The following is a 21,722-nucleotide window of genomic DNA, read 5'->3' on the forward strand; positions in this document are numbered from 1 at the left end:
AATCATCCCACTGATACACCAGATTGAAGATAGTGTTTGGTAGAACACTGTGTACTGCTGCGTGCTGAATTCCGTAACTGCCCGCTGCACATCCCTTAAGGCCTTTTGTAATGGATCGAAGACACGTTAATGACATGGGATGATATCAGGTCCGTAGAGCAAATGCTCGATTGTCTCCCACTTGAGATGTGACTTCTGCATTATGAAATTTGAAGTATGGGATGTGCATTACAATGAAATTTGCACACCATTCCACAACAGTTGTTTTCAGACAGACATGCTGCCGCATAACATTCTTCCAAAAAAAATGTCTACCAGTGTTTGTCCTTCAGAAGCCAAAAAAAGAATAATAGAATGCTGGTCTTCTTTGGACACATTTGGTAGTAATGTCGCCACAGTTCAAGTTTCCACATGTAATACACATACGTAGGAAAGAAACAAATGTCACACTAATCCCTTGCCTAGACGTTGTTGCTTATTACTCGCTTCAGAGTCACGCTATGTTGCATGGAAGTTGCCACAACACCCTCAAACAGGAATGTTTTGGCTGCCCCTTACTTAATATATACGTAAATCGAAAGTAACTATTCACACATTAGGGAAGACTTCGGCATTGCTGAAGAACTAGTTTTCCAGTCGGTATAGTACAGAGTGGCAGTCTGCTGCAAGCATAAATGAACTGGCATTACCACCACCATAGGGGCGAAGAATGGTGTACTTCCTCTTGCAGGGCAGCCAGTCTACCCTTGCGTTCTGAGCAAGAAAAACTGCATTATCATAGGTAATACTGATACTTTCAGGTGTTTTGAGGGTCATATCTAACTCCGTGAAGGACCAGGATTAGTTTCTGCACTAATTTTAAAAGTACACAAAGAAACCACCAAACAACACAAAGCATTCAGTAACAGAAGCTGCGCAAATGTCTACCAAGATTTGCAGTATCATGAGCAATGTAATTCATGCCTGACCTCTATTGTTGTGAATCCAACCACAGTTCGAAACACTCAACATAAAAATTACCACCTTATACCAACTCTTAACTTTAACAAAGTATTTCACAGCACCTGCTTCTAAAGTAAGATTAAATATGACAAACTTCGTTGGTGTACCTGCAAGGTTCCTCGATAAATCCGTGTAAGAAACAGACGAACATAAGTGGTTTCTTGTTCTAAATCGATGCTGGCCCCAATGACAAGCTCTTACATTGCATTACATGGTGTGTACTTTAAAGCTGCTGTAAATGTTTAAACACTTTGTCAAACTTTGCTAGTTTGTCGAATTATTTGGCAATATGCAGCTATGTTTGACATGTCTGACCAATAGACTGTTTTTCACCTGTTAGAAGAGTTTCAATTACTGGCCAATTAGTGAAAATGTTTGATAACGTTTGTGTTTATGTATTGCCACATATGTCTAGTGAAAACAGTTTTTCTCACTGTATCTTCAGTTTCCACAACCACTGAAAATATGCATTCCCATGATGTGTTAATATAATGAACTTACTAAGATTTTCATATATATAATTCTCTCCCAGTTTCAGCCATTCCCTGGACCATCATCTTTCTTTCTTTCTCTTGTACACAAAGTGCTTAAGTCATTGCAAGAAATACTTCACAATAGTAGTTGTTCCCACTAGTATCAAAATAATTTGCGACAGTTTCTTTGGAAGTGAGGTTTAATATAACAAAGTCTGTAGGTACGTCTATAAAGTTAATCGAGAAATCCACGGATAAGGAAGTTGTTATTAAGTGTGAATGTCTACAGGAGCTTATATACAGACAGTTCTATCACCCATAGTTGGTGTAGTATAAGAACATTGAGCACACTCCTAGATCACGGCATTCATCTATTTTTCCATTTTGCAAACACATTCTTAGGCACATTTCTAAATTGGGCTTTGCCAGATCTGCAATACCAGTAACCAAAATTAGTTACATTTTTTATTTTTATATGCAGAAAATAAGGCTACTTTAAATTATCTCTGATAAGATAGCCCATTTGGGTACGATCTCCCATGAAATAGCAAATATTCCAGGTTTTCACAACTTGAGACGAAGTTCACGTCTATATTCACATTAATCATAAATGCAAATTTACTGGGTCCCGATTTATTACTTTTTAACAGTTTCATAATATATCTATACCATATCTTACTATTTTTTTTACAAAGTAATTTTGCTGTGTTTATGTCACTGTTTTAAGCAACATCCCAATCTTTAAATATTTGGGCTATTTCCCAACAAATGAGTATTCTTGCTTTATTTGTCAGTAACTGTAACTATTTGCAAATAATGCTGTTTTAAAGCTGACACTTCCTGGCAGATTAAAACTGTGTGCTGGACCAAGACTCGAACTCGGGACCTTTGCCTTTCGTGGGCAAGTGCTCTACCATCTGAGCTACCCAAGCACGACTCATGCCCCGTCCTCACAGCTGTACTTCTGCCAGTACCTGGTCACCTACCTTCCAAACTTTACTGCTTTACAACAACAAATGAATTACTTAAAACTAAAATACGAGTTCTGGAAAAGAGAAATACACTTACGGAATGTTGGAAAGATGAAGCGTTGGTGATGGTGGATAAATGTTCTGATAATTCTTGGAGCCAGGTTTCTTAAAACGATGCAGAACTGAATTTGTAAAATCTTTTGTAAGGCCAGCATCTGGTTGTCCTTCCTTTGGCAGCTGAACTGTCTGATGCTTAGAAGGCATTACACGTATCTGCTTCCCGAAGACCCTCAATTTATCCAAGTGTGTCATGGCTAGGTGAAAAAACAAATTATTTTACATTAAGATTCATGACTGATCACCCAGAGCATAATAATGAGATTGAAGGAAGGACAGTAATGGGTAGACTATCATAATATAGAATCTGCTTAACCTTTTGGATGCTTTAGATGTGCTTGCTACCTATCTACCATATTTACTCTAATCTAAGCCGCACTCGAATCTAAGCCGCACCTGAAAAATGAGACTAAATCAAGGGAAAAAAAATTTCCCGAATCTAAGCTGCACCTGAAATTTGAGACTCGACATTCAAGGGGAGAGAAAAATTGTAGGCCGCACCTCCAAATAGAAACAAAGTTGGTCCATTGTAATATGAGACACAATTTAGGTCGAATGAATGACGATACAGCTAGAGTACTTTGGTTCGAATCTTAAGCTTAGCAGTTAAGCTTTACCAGGTAGCCACAGCTATGCGTCAGGCGCCCCGTCCGTATTTATACGGGTACCCTTCCTTTTTCACGTGCTTCGTCTGGTTTGAATTGATTGCTTATTTTTCTTTGATCTGGTAAGTGCCATTCTCTTTGTTATAGGTGTTTTTGTCACTCTCAGCAGAAAATGCCTTACTGTACTGTGTCATGCATTGTTTGTCGCATTCTGATAATGAGGGTTTACGACCTGTTGCCACTCGCGGCACGGCTTGCTTTTTGCGTGCTACCGCACTTACAATTAAAATAAAAAAAGAGAGGAATTGTCTCATTAGCGAAACAATGGCAAGAGACTGCTATTTGTTGATACGTACACTGCTGCTTTCTTTGATAATGATCAACAAGAATCAAATAATAGACTGCGTATGATAGAAGATGTTCTGAATGAGAGTTTAGCAAACATTTTTCTCCGTTTGAAAATCTTTGCAGACGCCTCTTTAGTACATTACATTCTGCACAGAAATTAGAGCCTTCTTAGATTTAAAAATCTAGTCAATTGCCGTGCTTCATTTCTGACTGTATCACTATTAGTGATAAGAATAATACGAATATAAACATGACATATGTATATTCTTCCAAGTTTGCTGTTGTCACACTCTAGTTTCGTAGTTTATTAGGCAGACAGGATTTCAATGATATAGCAGCAAACACGAAAGAATACATGGCAAAATGTTTATATTTGTATTACTCTTATGGTGAAGAACACTGCATGTGATTCACAATTCATAAAAGTTCCTATTAACAACCGTCTCTTCTCACAGGTAGGAAAAAATTCAGAACGTAGAGTTGGCCATATTGACTAACATCCCAAACAGTCTTGCCAGTCGGATTTTCGTAGTACATTGAAATTCTGCTACATTCGAAGATGAACAATACGGAATTTGTATTTACTTCGTTGGATAACGTATGAAAATGCAGTGGTCGAAACTTGGGGCGGAGAAAAAAGCCCGTCTTCCACCATTTTTTTTAAATTTATTTATTGACGCAGAGGTTTTGGCGCCAGTATTTATCTGTGTGTCTGCAAAGCATGCCTGTGTAGCGCTACATATATTCGACGGCAGAAGTTAGTTGTGGTGGCACCTGCCAACATTTTTTCAGAACTTCCACTTACTTTGCACTCTATTCTAAGCCGCAGGCAGTTTTTTGTATTACAAAAACCGGAAAAAAAGTGCGGCTTAGATTCGAGTAAATACGGTAGCTGGGCACTAAGTAGTCATCGCACGAGGCTGTGTTACAAGAATGGCAAGCCTCACCCTATGACTTCCGTAGAACTTACTATCTTAACTCCTGCCATTGCTCTACTATTTGTCACCGCTGAAACGAACATTACTGTACGTGTCAAGCTTAATTTCTGACGTTGAACCTTCGTTGCGAATGTACAGTTGTTACAAATTTGCAAAAATGTAAAGACACCTTTTCAATCAACAGTTCCTGATCCAAGTTAGGTAATCCTTGTTGAAAGCTACCATCGCTTTCAGATACTTCAGATTCCAAACAACAACAATTGCATCTCTTGTTGAAACCTAATCTAGTGACAGATGGCTTAAGATTGTTGCTTTCAGATTCCGTTGAGGAGTTATCACTTGTCATAAAATAATTCATCATCACTGTTGCTCGATGTATCTTCATGGATCTCTTCCTCATTGCAACTATGCTGCCTTGCTATTTTCTCTGTAGAACAGATGATGAGAAAAACAGTGCAATGCCCTGTTGATGGTGGAAACTGCCAATATGGGTCAGAAATTCTGCTGTATGCATAAAATCATTAGCAGCACACTGGTAACAGAGATGGTGCACCTATACTCACCATCAGTACTCAAGAGATTGGCAACGAGTTTAATCAGTAGTGTGGAAGGAAAAATTGAAATGCTAAATTTGTCAACAGCAGTCAAAGGGTTAAAAAGATTACAACCTCCTGTCATTAGCACACACGCATCAATTTTTGCTGCTTGTTGCCTAAAAAATGCTACGATCTCAATTTCTTAGTGGTGATGAGTTGCTACAGCCACAAACTTTTGAACTATGATACCCCTGTGACTGGGTATTGGTATACCACTATCTAAAAATACAGAATAATGTATCTCACTAAAGTTACATATATTCAACTTACTCGCTTAGTGCATTCTCTGCAAAATGTTTTTCACTTAGAAGCAATACAATTACTGACAATGTCTTTAGTCCTACACTAGGTATGATGCCTGCAATAGATAAAACTAAAACCACATTACAAATGAACATGTTTGCTACAAAGCCTTTTTTGGGGGGATGTGTGTTTAATTGCAAATCAGACATTTAATATTCTAATATCTGGAATGCTTATCTATGGTAACAGTTTCTGCAAAAGCTTAATTAAGCTACGCTATTGCTTATGTTGGTTGCTGTGACGTAACTTCTTTGAAACAATACTTTTTATTTCAAAGCATTTCTTTTGATGTCAGTTAGTGGTATCTTTATTTTATCAGTGCTGGATGTTATAACATAATCCAATCAGTAATCTTTTACAAAATTTACAACAACCCACTGAAGACAACCTGTAATTATGAGATATTTATTACATCTTTCAGAAGGCAGAATTTTGATCAGCACTTTTCCACTCATCTCTAACACCCTTAAGTGATTATTTTATGAGCATACACCTCTGCCTCTTTCCCTTAGTGCAGGCTGGTGCTGTCTCATCACACATTTCTCACTCTGCAAACATTGTTTTTCTCATTTGTGAATCAAAATTAAAATGGATTGGGATCAATCAATTTATTTAAGTACATTACGTTTTATTTATCATGAATTTAAAGAACATTTTCCATCAATAAGGTTTTAAAACAAGGTGCTACTCGCATTCCAAGCAACAGTATTGTGTGTTTTTTGAAAGCTTATTCTCATGCATACGCCACGCCGCCTTTAATATTTTCCATACTGTGCTTGGCAAAAAGTCCAGAAAATTGGTTACTAAAGGTGAGATAATCTGAATGTTTTGAGGCGAGCATCCAATTTATGACCCTTTGTAGTTCAGAGGACACAGCCCAGTGCCGGTAACTCAGGAATGTATGATCTTATCTGCCGGTAACTCAGGAATGTATGATCTTATCTATCAACATCTCCAATATTCTTGTTATACTGCGTATCACCACAATGATTTTGCATGATGCTGTTTCTGAATTTGCTTCTACAATTGCACAAAATGCATCTCACCCTTCAAATCAATCTACATTAGCTTGTATCTACATGCTGTTCTGTATTCTTTCTTCAGTTTTTCATTTTTCGTTGCATCAGACGACTCCTCTCTGTCTTGCCACGACTGACAATGTCACTGTTCTTACTTTGTCGTCCCCATGTGGATTAGTGTACCAGTTATTGACACAAACCCAGTATTTTTTTTAAGCTCTGGCTGAGAAACATGAAGTTCTCTTTTTATTCTTTACCAAACATGTTTCAGTATCTATGATTTGTCATATAAAATGGGTCTCTATTTTTGTTAAATGTCGCAAAAAAAAAAAAAAACAAACAACCACAAACTTTTGAGGTTTTCTATTTTTGGTCTCAACTACTGTTACTCTGGGGAAAAATGAACACAACAGTAATTACTTTCTGAACAAAGGAATTTTTGTGATTAATACGCAAGTGACATGGTGTCATGCCACAAAATGTTTATAAACAGACTAAGCCAAACAATACTACTTCTCACTACTTTTCAGATTACTGAAGTTTCAGGTGAGGAATCAAACCCGAGTTTTTGGCTATCTGTTATATTGTCGCAAAGAAATCAAAAAGCAAAGGAAAGAGTTACAATGAAATAAAGTGATCGACAACTAAGATTTAACAACATTCACAATGGGGTCATTAGGGATGGATAAGCGTAAGCTGTGAATGATCAAGGATGAGACAAGAAACTCATTAGACCTTCCAATGGCTCAGGGATTTGAAACCCATTCAATTGAACTACAAATATAGTAAACAGAGAGTAATTAAATAACAGAAATAGGTAACTCACACTGCAGAGGTAAAGTATTTTACCGCATTTGGCAGAGCATCAAGTAAAAGCCATGATTTCAATTGCAATTTAACAAAAAAAAGTATTTCAAATATTTATAATATTTTAAAATTTTATGGCAGCGGGACAAAATTGTAACTGCATTTACCCAAGTGAGCTTGGTGTGGTTCAGCCATCTGAATAAGGGCACTATCCTTTTTATTGTACAAGATCTTCACACGCTGTACATCGCCATACACACCTGAAAGAAAACAAAAGTGTAAACTTGGTGCAGCATACTACACAAGGGCCATCAACTTGAAAGGGACTATTTTCTTCTCTATTTTCAGTTATATAATTCTGTGGGTTACAAGTGCGACAGTTCAAAAATTGTTTATCTGCACTCTGTTTGTGAGCTTTGTTATTTGCCTCATTTTAGTGTAATCTGAGAACACAGCAGCACTACACAACAACAAATGTGCTATTTGCATTTTCCATGTCCAGATTTATTGATACCATGCAACAGTTCATAGATCAAATTCGAAATTGAAAAGCAAGACAGTAATTTATATTAATTAATGAGTTCACCGTCAGTTTCTTCAAAGGGACAGGGACGTCCAGACTTACATCTACATGTTAAAATACCCATTTTAAAATGATTACATAATGCTACAAAATAGATGTATTCAAAACAACCGAAATTATTGGATAAATAACACTGTTTAAAATACTGGCACAATATGACATTTTGATTAAGTAATTATTTTGTTAAGTCATGGATCTGTCCAACATCCCACATAGGTACCTTCACAATTTCTACTTTGTATCTTTGCTACATTATGTAAGTCAGATTTTGTTTAAAACACAAAGACCCAGCAGGTAAACAAGGAGTTACTTCCTCTAATGGAACTAAAACTTTAGAAGACATATGGAACACGAAAAGAGCAGTTTATTTTACCAGTTATGGATGCAGCTTATAGTTACTGCTACACCATGAAGACATAATTTTGAAATTACTCAGCTCCACTTTATATAGATCCTTTTGTTTTAAAAAAGTAACCCCCCCCCCCCCCCGCCCAAGTTTATTACACTGCCAAATTACAGATTTGGCCTTTCAAGAATTCAAGAACTGAAATAGCAACCACCAGTCTACTTCTTCGTAAAATATTTCCGATAATCCTGCTACTATGATCTGATTAGGCCAAACTTCAACTGAACAGAAAAAAGTTTTGGGCCTCCATTCGTATGTTTCCCAAAATAAATTTGCAGAGTCAGAGCACAAGTAAAACTTGGAATAGAAGTATTACGGACAAGAAGTAAACAAAAAGACTTAACACCCACAAGCTGAAGTATGAAACAGGAAAGAATTTTCTTATATAGACAAAAATAAAATGTTGAATTGTAACTGAAAACACAATCAAGCATAAGCAAGAACACCACAATGATCTTCCAAAAAATAATTATTTAGTGGTACTCAGAAAAAGTAAACACTGTTCAGTTTCAAGCAAAGAATAACATTCCTTTTGAGTTGCATGCAATTCATTATGGAATCTGATGTGAAAGCCTAGTCAAGCTACAGGGTGTGTTCACAGGAAACTTCAATGAAGCTGTGCACACACTAATTGTATGTATATTTTATGAGATTTTACAAAAGTATTTTTATATCAAAGCACAACAGGAATCTGCTGAAACAATGAAAAGTACAAATGACAGATGAATTCACAATGAAGCAAAACAAAAAATGAAAAAGTACTTTTGCTACAAAAGCTCAGTTAGTCACATGCTCTTAAAAAACAGACCTAATCCAGAATGCATGATGTTAACAGTTCTTTTTAGAGAAATGTTCAATTATCCTACAATGCAGGTGGAAAATTAACAACAAACTAATTAGATCTAAAAGTGAGGAAAATCTCTAAAGAAAAAAATACATTATCTAAAACCAAAACAAAGCAATTAATGGTAATTAATAATAAAAAAGTTGTGTGCATAACGTACCAAATAGGGTAAAGAGAGCTTCAGGCGTGACCATCTACGAAGTGAGAGAGAGCAGAAGTAGATATATATTTGCGTAGATTTTCATATAGTTGAAGAGCAGTGGGATTAAATATATTTTTTGATGTCCAGGGCAGGGGGACACACCGCACCACACAGGTCAGGCGGAGAAGATATGTTTGGAAAAAAAGAGAAACAAAAAGAGATTGAGAAAATTAAATCATGATACAATGGTAATGATGATAAACTCATGTTTTCAGAGAAAAAGCAATGTAATTAATTTACCAGTTAAAAACAAAATGATACTAATGGAACAAAATTTAGTAATTACTGCTGGAAATAAACATACATTGCTTTCTTCTCTGTTTCATAGTTGAAGTTTTAGCTTATTCTATAAACAAAAGATTTACACTAATGAGATAAACATAACTTCACTACACTGTGTTGTGGCAAGATGTTCCATGTCACAGTAGTGATAGGACACCAGAATCCAGCAAGTACTAGTCTAGAAGATAGTTAGTTCTGGAAAAAAAATCAGTACATATTCTACCAGGAATGATGAGTGTGAATGTAAGGGGAAAAAAAAGTTCAGTATAAAAGTAACCATGCAGCTAGCTGAATGTTACAGCTGCAAATAACAGACTCTTGTTAAGCAAAAACTTGTTATTCTCCATTAAGCCATAAGTATTGTCGTGTACATTTTAAAACAAGAGGTTACAAAACAAACAGCTGTGATGGCCACTCTTGACATTAAAAAATTGGTAGAATATAAGCAATCACCACAAAACAATGGGCCAGAAATGCGTCTAATAGATTCAATTAACAGACCAATGACTTACGAAATAGATGTAATATTAACAGCCATGTGAATGTTGCATGTACCTGGTAAAGTGAACACTTTAAGCAAACAAAACCGGGAATGCATAATGAACTCTATGCCCTACTGGTCAATGAATTCCTTATAAATATAATGAAACATGCGAAGTACTGTCTTTGCTATTTATCGGCATAGTAGTATTAATGCACTTATCTGGAAGTAAGATTTTTACCATCAGAAAATCAATGCCAAGACTTCAAATACACTAAAGGTTGCAGCTGCTACTACATGTTATGCCACAGAACAGGCAGTATAAACACTGTGCTATTACACATCCAAGTGTGAGTATAAAATATTATATTTGGATGTCTTTTACGATTTTGTTGCTGAATTTGTTCCCACTAAAAAGATTTAAAGTTTAAACTACCCAATTTCTGAAACAATTTGTATTCAGGAAAGCAATTGTCCACAGTAATTATCTCCTCAAACAACAAAAATGCACAAAAACAGGTTCATAATTAATTATGCCAGTAATTATGAAAGGTGTTATAAAGAACAGAACATATTTTCTGGTCATGCCCTAATACACACTGTGATTGGCTAGAATGTTTCATTTGAAACCAACACACATTCTCGCTACACATAATAAGGCATTCTCAACAATATTAAAAACCCAAACCATTATAAAGTGTCACAGGAACAAAATGCCTGCAATTATCGAGAATTTACACTTGATCATAAGGCAACACAAGAGAAACTGAGAAGAAAGTAAATCTTGGAAGTAATAAATACTTTTCCTGGGAGGGGAAAGAAAGAAGAGAGTTGCTGCAAAACTCTCATGCTATTAACATTTTATGGCTGCACCAGTGTTATAACTATTACCGAGCATTTGTTGCCTGCCGTCTAGCAAAAACCATATCTTGGCTTGTGGAACTCTTAGTTCCTTCCTCATGAAGTAGTGGTGGAGAGATTAGAGGATATTAAAAAGGAACAACAGGTCACAGGATGAGAGGCACCCATCTGTTGCAAGAATATGTCCCTCTCATCTTAGTGAGTGATTTGAGTGTTCTGCCTTTTATAAAATCTTCCTCAATCTATCCACCTCTTCTACTGGAGAGTGTCACAAGCTAGGATAGCTATTTCCATAAGTGCATGTTGTCAGTACTGTACATTTCGCTCCTTAAAGGTAAGTATTTGCCAGCACTTGTGTGTCAAATAGTTTTAACGAAAAAGGCTCTCATACCTTTTTCTATCCACTTTTGCATAGGGAATACCCTAGTACCTAACAATATCTTCCTTTCAGTCATAACCACTAATTAAAGGGGGGCTTCACCCAAACAACATTCATTGTATTTGAATGTAGCCTACACCACTGGTTCCATATATACAGGGTCATCAAAAAGTCGGTATAAATTTGAAAAACTTAATAAACCACGGAAAAATGTAGATAGAGTGGTAAAAATTGACACACATACTTGGAATGACATGGGGTTTTATTAGAATCAAAAAGAAACGAAGTTCACAAATGTCCGGCAGATGGCGCATGAAAGATCTCTTGCGCGCATAGTTTGGTGATGATCGTGTGCTCAGCCGCCACTTTCGTCATGCTTGGCCTCCTAGGTCCCCAGACCTCAGTCCGTACGATTATTGGTTTTGGGGTTACCTGAAGTCGCAAGTGTATTGTGATCAACCAACATCTCTAGGGATGCTGAAAGACAACATCCGACGCCAATGCCTCACCATAACTCTGGACATGCTTTACAGTTCTGTTCACAACATTACTCCTCAACTACAGCTATTGTTGAGAAATGATGGTGGACATATTGAGCATTTCCTGTAACGATCATCTTTGCTTTGTCTTACTTTGTTTATGCTAATTATTGCTATTCTGATCAGATGAAGTGCCATCTGTCGGACATTTTTTGAAATTTTGTATTTTTTTGGTTCTAATAAAACCCCATGTCATTCCAAGCATGTGTGTCAATTTGTACCTCTCTATCTACATTATTCCGTGTTTTATTCAGTTTTCAAATTTATACTGACTGTTTGATCACCTGGTATATCAACACCTTGTATTATGAGTACAACAACACTTTAAGCCTCTTGGGATATTTTCTTACTATTGTTTCAGGAGGAATTTTAATTGTATGTAACATACAATTAAAACGGGTATGAAAAATTTAACTGCACTTGCATTGAATAGGATTGGTTTAGAAATAAGAATTTGGTCTTTTTACCGCCAATTATAATATCCAATGACAAGTTGTTTGAATTTCTTACAATTAAGAAGCTTAAAATTGATTTTGGATGGATAGAGCTGCATGCCCGTATGCACACAATATCCACGGGAGTGTTCTGTACAGTGGTCCTTTACAGTACAGACCACGACTACTTTTTCAACTCGTTACATCCTATCCCTTATGAGTGCCATTGGCAATGCATGAGTGAAGGTAAGACTGACAGAGCAGGGAAACTGATGCGATTCCATACCAACAAGTAAATAAGACCTTACAAAATGTCACCTCACCTCAGCAATCTTCAAAACCGTGCCAAAGAAGTACATTCCATACAAAAATGCACACACACAGAATTCTAAGGAAATAATGTACTGTTCAATAACAATTTACAGGCTTACAAGGGAAGCTGTGAACTCAACAAACCATTTCATTAAATTATAAATAACAAACTGACTATAATACCAAAAACAAAAATTACAGAGAATTCAAAAGGCTATTTCTAGTGACTGATGTATCTACTGAAGCATGATCTATTTCATTGTCACACTTTTCAAACTTACTGAGCTGCCTAATATTTAACATTTTAACCTAGCTGACAAAATGGACACAAATAGAAATAAAACAATGTAAAACACAATCTTTGCTTTAATCACATTTTTTGAATGTCCAGATCCATGGCAGACGTACACCTGCTGGCAACTGACACACACACACACACACACACACACACACACACACCACACACCACACACCACACACCACACACCACACACACACACACAATTTTTTCCAAGAACGGAGCCCTTACACTTTTTGCTGTGTAAGCTAACAGTAAATTTTACAAAAAATCTCTACCGCTTGCTATTATGTAAACATGCTTTAAGCATCAGGAGCACTCACTGCAAACACGTACGACTATAATGGGTGACCCGAAACAAATTTCTGCTGTTGTGAAGTACGAGCAAGACGAATATTGCAATGAATGATGAGGGAATTTAACCATTCCCCTTTAATAACAGTGAACAAATGATGGATAGCTTCACTGCTGAAATCAAGTACTACAAAATACATCACAGGACATGATTATAGCACCATTCACCCAAGCAGCCAGCCTGTGGCATTGTTCAAAGTAATGGAAAAAATAGAAACTTTCAGGAGAAAAGAAACAGGGAAGGAATAATGATCTCAACCCCTACAGATTGCATCTGAATCAATCATACAGTGTAAGCGATTCCATTTATTCTACGATGCTAGTTCTGCAGAAAGTGTTTCTTCAAACTTTGTTGGCAACCAGAAGTTAAGTAGAACATATAGCTCCTCATTTAACATATAATTGTATATTTTTCTCAATTTTCATATGCTGTATAACAGCCACAGAAAATGAAGTCAGTTAATGAGTGCCTTTGTACTCAGAGTAAGACTCACAATTAATAATTACAAAAGGTTTAGATTCGTTTAGTATATTATTGAATCACATCAGTAAACTTTTGATCTGAAGTTTAGTATGTGATGAAATGTACCTTTTGTATGGTTGAGACTGGAACACAGCCCACACAAATGCAACATCCGAGTTCAAGTGCCAGTCTCGGCAAATGATGTCAAGAAAAAATAATAGGGTTGTAACAAAGCATACAGATTTCTTTTGTGACAATTTGAAAATGAAACTTCTTGTGTGCAATGTCTTGGGGAGGGGGGGGGCAGTGGAAAGAGAGGTACATTTAATAATTTGAAACCTAGAAGAAGAAGAAGAAGAAGAAGAAGAAGAAGTAGTAGTAGTAGTACAAACTAGAACAAGCTCCCACAGCTGGAATAACCACACACATGTAGTGTAATTCTTACAGAACTACAACCTAAACACAGGGTGTTGCTTCTTTGTGGTATTTTGTCTATGAACAAATGCATTGCTTTTGAAATAAATAAAAAAAATCATCGAAACTTTATTGAACACAGTATTGAGTAAATAAGATACTACCAATGAAGTTTACCTGTACATCCACGTTCTTCAAGACTCATTTGAAACTAAGTGAAGGCAACAATTCAACACACTGGAGGCAATTGTGTTAATGGGATCTTACAAAGTTGTGACAGTGCATAACAAATGTGAGCTATGAGATGCATAGTGAAATGATCATCAAACAAAATGTTCATATGTGCTTTTGCATTAATTTTGAAACACTGTAATCATTATGACTTATGATAATTATTTTCAGAACATCTAACTTCCTCTAATCACAACAGTCAAAAAGGCAAATATGAACAAAACATTATGAGAATGCAGTTTACGACAACATGAGTGCAGGACAGAACAGTACAATTACTCAGGACGAGAGGGGGAAAGGGGGGGGGGGGGGAGACACTGTTGAAAGTTATTTTTGTAGCTGTAATGAACTATACCTCTTCATTCAGATTGCTGACAAGCAGTACACATCCACCAGTATTTAGTGAGCCAGCCAAGCGAATTCCAGCGCCACCAAGAGCAGTGGTTGCTGCTGCACCAGCCATCTGGAAACCAGCTAGAGGCATCCCAGCTGCTGTAAAAAAGTTTATCTTACTCTAGATCCTCCTTGTACATATTTATTTACTGAGCTAGTGTAATTGTGGCTCTTAAATACTAATTACAATAGTACCTTGGTGTCAGTGTAGTGCAGTTACAAGTACTAACTACTTTCAGATTATTACATTACTCACACCTTTAACATTTTTCAATAGGTTCCATGAACAAATCTGACATGTGTCGTCTTCGTTCAGTTTGATATTTTCTTCAAATGAGCCAAGATTAACCAATAAAAGTATTAACTACTTATGTAGTGCTTTCAAACCAATAAGTCAACAAAGCATAAATATAAAAGAACAAAAATTCTAAAGCTGACCTATGACAGTTCTCATCCATTTTTGCTAGATTAATGGGATGCTAATCCACAGAAGGAAAGAGAGAAGAAATACACGAAGTGGGGGGGGGGGGGGAGGCAGAAAGAAAGACAAACAACCCTCTGAACCATTTATATACATGCAATCAAAATTTATTGATTTTCTCTGAAGATAATTACTCATAGTAATTCTTGTTTCTTCGATTTCAGCCATCTATGGACCACGTGAAGTTAATTTCCTTACCAGTTTTTGATCATTCCTGTATTTCTTCATTCTTTCAGCGTGCACTAACTTTTCTTTCACTCGTCAATACTGTGACGTGCTTTCTGACCTGTTCTTGAAACCCCCTGAACTCGCTAATCCTATTTCAAAAAGTTTGCCTGTCTAGAATTTCTGTTTTCATAACACTGATTCCTGCGGAATCCTTTTTCACTACACTGAACCAACTGATCTGCATTCTGGCACTTTTGCTTCATTACTTCTCTTCATCCCAGCATCCCAGTACCCTGTGCTTTTTGGACCAAATATTTTCCATAGCACCTTCCCTTCCTTTTTCCATAACTCTTTAATTTCTTGATTTTTGTTGAGAACTAAATACCATATTTACTCGAATCTAAGCCGCACTTTTTTTCCCAGTTTTTGTAATCCAAAAAACCGCCTGCGGCTTAGAATCGAATGCAAAGTAAGCGGAAGTTCTGAAAAGTGTTGGTAGGTGCTGCCACAACTAACTTCTAATGTCGAATATATGTAGCGCTATAAAAGAGGTGGCCGACGAGCTTTTTTCTCCGCCCCGAGTTTCAAACACTGCATTTCCATACATTATCCAACGAAGTAAATACAAATTCCATATTGTTCATCTTCGAATGTAGCAGTCTTTCAGTGTACTCCGAAAATCCGACTGGCAAGACTGTTTGGGATGTTTGTCAATATGGCCAACTCTACATTCTGAATTTTTTCCTACCTGTGACAAGAGATGCTTGCTAATAGGAACTTTTATGAATTGTGAATCACATGCAGTGTTCTCTTCACCATAAGAGTAATACAAATATAAACATTTTGCCATGTATTCTTTCGTGTTTGCTGCTATATCATTGAAATCCTGTCTGCCTACTAAACTACGAAACTAGAGTGAGACAACAGCAAACGTGGAAGAACATACATATCATGTCATGTTTATATTCGTATATTCTTATGCTGAATAGTGATACAGTCAGAAATTAAGCAAGGCAACTGACTAGATTTTTAAATCTAAGATTACTAATTTCTGTGCAGATAAGATGACTAATTTATTTTGTGCAGAATGTAATGTACTAAAGAGGTGTCTGCAAACATTTTCAAACGGAGAAAAATTTTCGCTAAACTTTCATTCAGAACAGCTATCATACACAGTCTATTATTTGGTTCTTGTTGATCAGTATCAAAGAAAGCAGCTGTGTAAGTAACAACAAATAGCAGTATCTTGCCATTGTTTCACTAATGAGACGATTCCTCTCTCTCTTTTGAATTGTAAGCGGCGATAGCGTGCACAAAAGCAAACCATGCCGCGAACGGCGACAGGTCGTAAACACTCATTATCAGAATGCGACAAACAATGCACGACACAGTACAATGTCTTTTGAGCTTAGAGAGACAGAAACATCTATAAAAAAGGGAACGGCACTTATCAGATAAAAAAAAAATAAGCAATCAATTCAAACCAGACGAATCACGTGAAAAATGAAGCATACCCATATAAATACGGATGGAGCGCCTTACGCATAGCAATGATTACCTGGTAAAGCTTAAATGCTAAGCTTACCACACGAACCAAACTACTGTAGCAGTATCATAATTCATTCGACCTAAATTGTGTCTCATATTACAATGGACCAACTTTGTTTCGGTTTGGAGGTGCGGTCTAAAACGTTTCTCTCCCCTTGAATTTCGAGTCTCAAATTTCAGGTGCGGCTTCGATTTGGGAAATTTTTTTTCCCCTTGATTTTGAGTCTCATTTTTCAGGTGCGGCCTAGATTCGAGTAAATACGGTATTCTACTGTATAAAGGCACAGCAGTTGTATGGCTGTTTTGATGTTGGCTTTTTGTTTTTACTGGGGGTTATTTTTATTTTAAATGTCTTCACTAACTGATAAGCCATTTTCATTTTCTGGGCTCTATTTTTGTTCGGTTCTTTATCTAGAACATTCATATGCATTATTTCCCTTAGTTACTCTACCGTAGCTTGCGCTTAGAAATTCTAGTGCGTTTTTAATATTCATTTAGAATTCTGTCTTCTTGAAAGACATTTATACTTCAGTCTTTTCTGCCATCTCTTTCAACAGGTTGACTTGCACAGCTGCCACATTGTTTCTGAGAAAATACTGCTGAATCATCTGTGCAGGCCAGATATGGAAGTGACTGTCCAGATTTTATATCCTAATCTGTTTTCTTAATGTCTAAGATTTCATTCCTTATCTTTTCAAAAATGCAGTTGATGTGGAAAGGGTTGATGCCATCACCTTCCCTAACACTACTTTTATGTCAGATGGTTGTGAAATTTCTCCCTAGAATTTTATTTTGCACTGCGTTTCCGTCGCTGTTTCCTTAATTATTATCTAAGTTTTTGTCTGTGCCAAATTCTTCCAGTATACTGAAGAGTGTTTCTCTGTCTTGTGCTTTCTTGATGTCTGTTAAGGTTTATAACAAATTCTTGTTTGTTGAACAAGTTACTAATGATCAGTTTTAACTTCCTTGCCTGTTCTATGCAGCACCAACCTTTTCTGAATTACCATTGGTATTAAATGAGATGATACTCTGAGGATTTTGTATGTAATAGCCACTAGATATTCCTCTACAGTTCTTACCACCTGCCATATTTCCTTTCTTGTGCAACAATATAGGAGAGCAGACACCAACTATTCTACAACTGAATCCTTGGTATTTCCAAGTAATTTTACTCTGAATTTCAGTTTAACTTGGTGGTTTTGAATTATGAAAAACATTTTCAGGTTCTACTTTTTGATAAGATATAACTGGTTTCTCACAATTCAAGAGTGTCTTCGCACTTTTCTTTGTTCTTAGAGGTTAGCTCACCATTGTCTCAAAGCATGGACTTCATCTCCTACTCCCACTATTTTCACCTCCATCCCCCATTCCCCTTCGGTTTGTCCATTTGCTCTTCCCCCCTCACTCTCTGACTTTGGTTGCTGTTTACCGGTACTGCAAATGAGACTTCGATTGGGAAATAAAGCCACTTTAAATGAATGTGTTTATTCATTGTGGCCATTATTATAAAGGGTACAAGAGGGAAGTTAACAGTAGCTCCTAGAAAGAAAACTAATCCGCATATTTTCAAAGCACGGTTTTTTTCCTTTCTCGCAGTCAATTTCAACTAAATGTTTGAATGATAGCACAAAATTGAGTAACAAATGAATGAAAATCAATCATGAACTGGGATTTTTAGTAATGACATTTACCCTTTATGTTCTTCATGTATATTTCTGTGCCACACACAAATTTAAGAAATATGTAGCCTATGTCCATCCGAACATTAGTGTATCATGTAAAAAATTGAACTAAATAGGTCATGAACTTTGAAATTTTGGTAACTTAAAACTACAACTTGTCTTGAAATGGTTGCACAGATTGTGAAGATGTTCTGGCATCTAATCCATCATCAAGCAGGAGATACTTTCAAAACTTTCTCTTTAGAGGTATGAAAATTTTCTGACGAATTTCTTTGGTATACGCATTCCAAATAATCAATTTCTTTCTTTGCAGAGTATCATCTCTTAATCTTTTCTCTAGTGCATCTTCACAATTCTTGATTCTACCATCCAGGTCCCCCCCCCCCCCTCATGTCTTCAGACTGGAATTGGAAGTCCAAAGTTACAGGCCAACTACTTACAATAATTTTTGTTGTTCTCTCCCACTCCTTTTCAGAAATATATCCAACAAAAGCAGCTAGCTCCAAATGCAGAAAAATTTATTAACACTGATGAATAGATAAAAAAAATGTCCTGCAATGTTCGAATACAGTATCGGTGGTGTTCTGGCCGACAGACACGTCAATTAAGTATCTACATGTAGTCTTACAAAGTAATATGAAACTAAACAAGCACCTAAGAAAAGTAGTAAGCAAGAGTAATGGTCATCAATTTTGGATTATTGGGTGAAATTTGGGAGAGTGTAGCTCATCTATACAGGTGACTACATGCAAACCATTAGTTCGACCCATTCCTGAATATTGGTCAAGTGCTTGGGACCCCCACCATGTCATGTTAAAGGAAGCCATCAAAGAAATTCAGAAGTGTGCCACTACATTTGTTACTCGCTCCTTTGATCAACATGCGAGTGTTATGGAAACGCTTTGTGAACTACACTGGGAATCTCTGAATGAATGAAGACATTATTTTAACAAAAAGAGTCTTGAGAAAGTTTATAGAACCAGGCTTCGTGGCGACTGTAGAATGACTCTACTGCTGCCAACATACATTTCGCCTAACAATTGTGAAGGCTTGGTAAAAGAAATTAGGATTGAGCACACATAACCAGTAGTTTTCCCTCACTCCATTTATGAGTGCACTAGGAAAGGAAATGAAATGAAAAGTAGTGGTACATGGTGTTCTCCACCATACAGCACACAGCAGCTTACAGAATATATTTGTAGATGTCAAAATTATTCTCTAAAAAGTAACAAATGGATTGCTAAACTGTATATGTAGTTTAATTTAAATTTATGTTCAATGATTACGTAAATTTTCTGATTTAATTATACAAATCAACCCCAACATAGTAATTTTACAGTTAAAAACATAAATTACGAAGTTGAATATGAACACAACCAACAAATTTTATCTGTACAAAACTAGGATACCTACATCTTGAAAATAGTTAAGCAATACAGTTTGAGAGAAAGAGGAAGGGGAGTGGAGGTGGGAATGGGGGGAATGCAGGCAGTCATATTGTACATGCAAGTGTATACCCTGAAGATATTTACATACAGTAGTTTCTTTGTGTTTATTTTGCATTTAATCCAGTTCTCCATAACATTCACACATCAATTGCCTGGGGTCTGCCATTCTTCAGGGATTTGAAGTATTTGCCTATTAATTCTTTTTTTACCAATGCATAACATGTTTCATCACCATCTTATATGGGTTGATAGCTAGTCCCTTTCTGTGAACGTTCCCTTTTCAAGCAGTTTATACTAGCAGTTTAAGTGTCCTACATACCAAATTCACTCTACTACATAAGTGATGTTCACTCTTAAGCACTTTTCATAACTGCCCCTACAATCCCTCTGCAAGAATAAAGTTTTCTGTCTCGGAACTGAAAAAACTGACAAAGGCAGTCTTTATCTATGCATCTTAGCATCCCTTCACCGAGTCACTGTTTCAAATGTAGGAAGATTTAATAGCCACTGCTTGCGAGGTCAGGATAATAAGGCGAGTGGTTGTAAAGTTCCCGAAGAGCTGAATCTTACCCCTGGTACAGGAAACAGTGCACAAATACACATTGTCATGGTGGTCTATGCACAGACATTTTCCTACGTTGCTGGCTTTGGAATCAAAATTCCACTGGAATCATTGTCACATGGACACACTTAAACTTCCTTCTAAAATAAGAGTTTATTTTCACCACTTGTAAGTTTTGTATTCTGGCACCAAGAAACACCTCTATCAATACTACACACACACACACACACACACACACACACACACACACACACACCTAATCACAATGCAGTTACTCACAGTAACTGATTCCAACTGTCCAGAATATTTTAAAAATAAAAGCAGTTGTGTAGATGTGAGCTGTGGTGATTTTTGGGAAAGATATTTATTAGTAAGTATGGTTGCAAATTATTGAGGGATCGTGACTACAACATTTGCTTCCAAATGCTGCTAATACTTAAAATTTTGCAGCATCAGCACAGCATAAAGTAAAACTTCCAAAAAGTCTGTAGAAGAAAGTTTACTGATAAATAATATCTGGAAATTACTATAGTCAAGGTGGTATAAGTAGACCCTCGACATTCTCAGTACTGCGAATGGCTGCAGGCAAAAACAATAGCTGCGTACACTGTGGCATCACCACAGAGCCTTTTACAAAATCTTACTACATTATTGTTTGAGGTTAGTGTGCGAAGCAGCCACATCCAGCCCACAGCAGCTGCCGAGATCAACTGAACTACTGTCACCACACTGAATATCAGCTCTTTATATTCCATGAAGTATTTACAGACTGCTTGACATGGTGACATTCTTTTCACCAAACACCAGTTTTAAGCAACTGCAATTCAAATGTATGCATGAGTAAAGAGGGAAGACTGTTCAAAGGAAGTCCAAAATAACTTTTCAAACATTCAAAGAACCTTTAATTTTATTAATAACTTACTGAATATTCTTGTTACTTTGTTGCCAATGTTTGCAACAACGATTCCAATCACGCTGCTGAATCCATATCTAATATTGCAAGATCTATAGCAACCGTCACCACATTAAAACCAAGAATAATCCATAAATGTAAGTTATGATTAACTAACAGAGCAATGATACACAATAGCAAAATAATCTTTTTTTTCAGCTTATCAGAATTAACAGAAATAAACCAGTTCCTTCCCAACTCAGTAAATCATATAGTAGCAGGAACC

At 36.5% G+C, this 21,722-nt stretch overlaps 1 protein-coding gene across 5 annotated transcripts in view; it reads right to left on the minus strand.

Annotated features, from left to right (window-relative positions):
* LOC126262599 (polypyrimidine tract-binding protein 1) overlaps positions 1–21,722 on the minus strand; it is a 267,901-nt gene that overhangs the window by 35,443 nt on the left and 210,736 nt on the right. For 3 of the 5 annotated variants that reach the window (XM_049959370.1, XM_049959346.1, XM_049959363.1), the window contains 4 exons: positions 14,618–14,754; positions 9,173–9,206; positions 7,347–7,439; positions 2,544–2,760 (listed from right to left, as the gene is read on the minus strand). In XM_049959370.1, coding sequence (XP_049815327.1) covers positions 2,544–2,760; positions 7,347–7,439; positions 9,173–9,206; positions 14,618–14,754 — 481 coding nt within the window. The remainder of the gene's footprint in view (positions 1–2,543; positions 2,761–7,346; positions 7,440–9,172; positions 9,207–14,617; positions 14,755–21,722) is intronic. The other 2 variants (XM_049959377.1, XM_049959355.1) reach the window with 1 other exon arrangement.

Source organism: Schistocerca nitens, chromosome 1 (assembly GCF_023898315.1).
Source record: "Schistocerca nitens isolate TAMUIC-IGC-003100 chromosome 1, iqSchNite1.1, whole genome shotgun sequence".
NCBI classification, from domain to species: Eukaryota; Metazoa; Arthropoda; class Insecta; order Orthoptera; family Acrididae; genus Schistocerca; species Schistocerca nitens.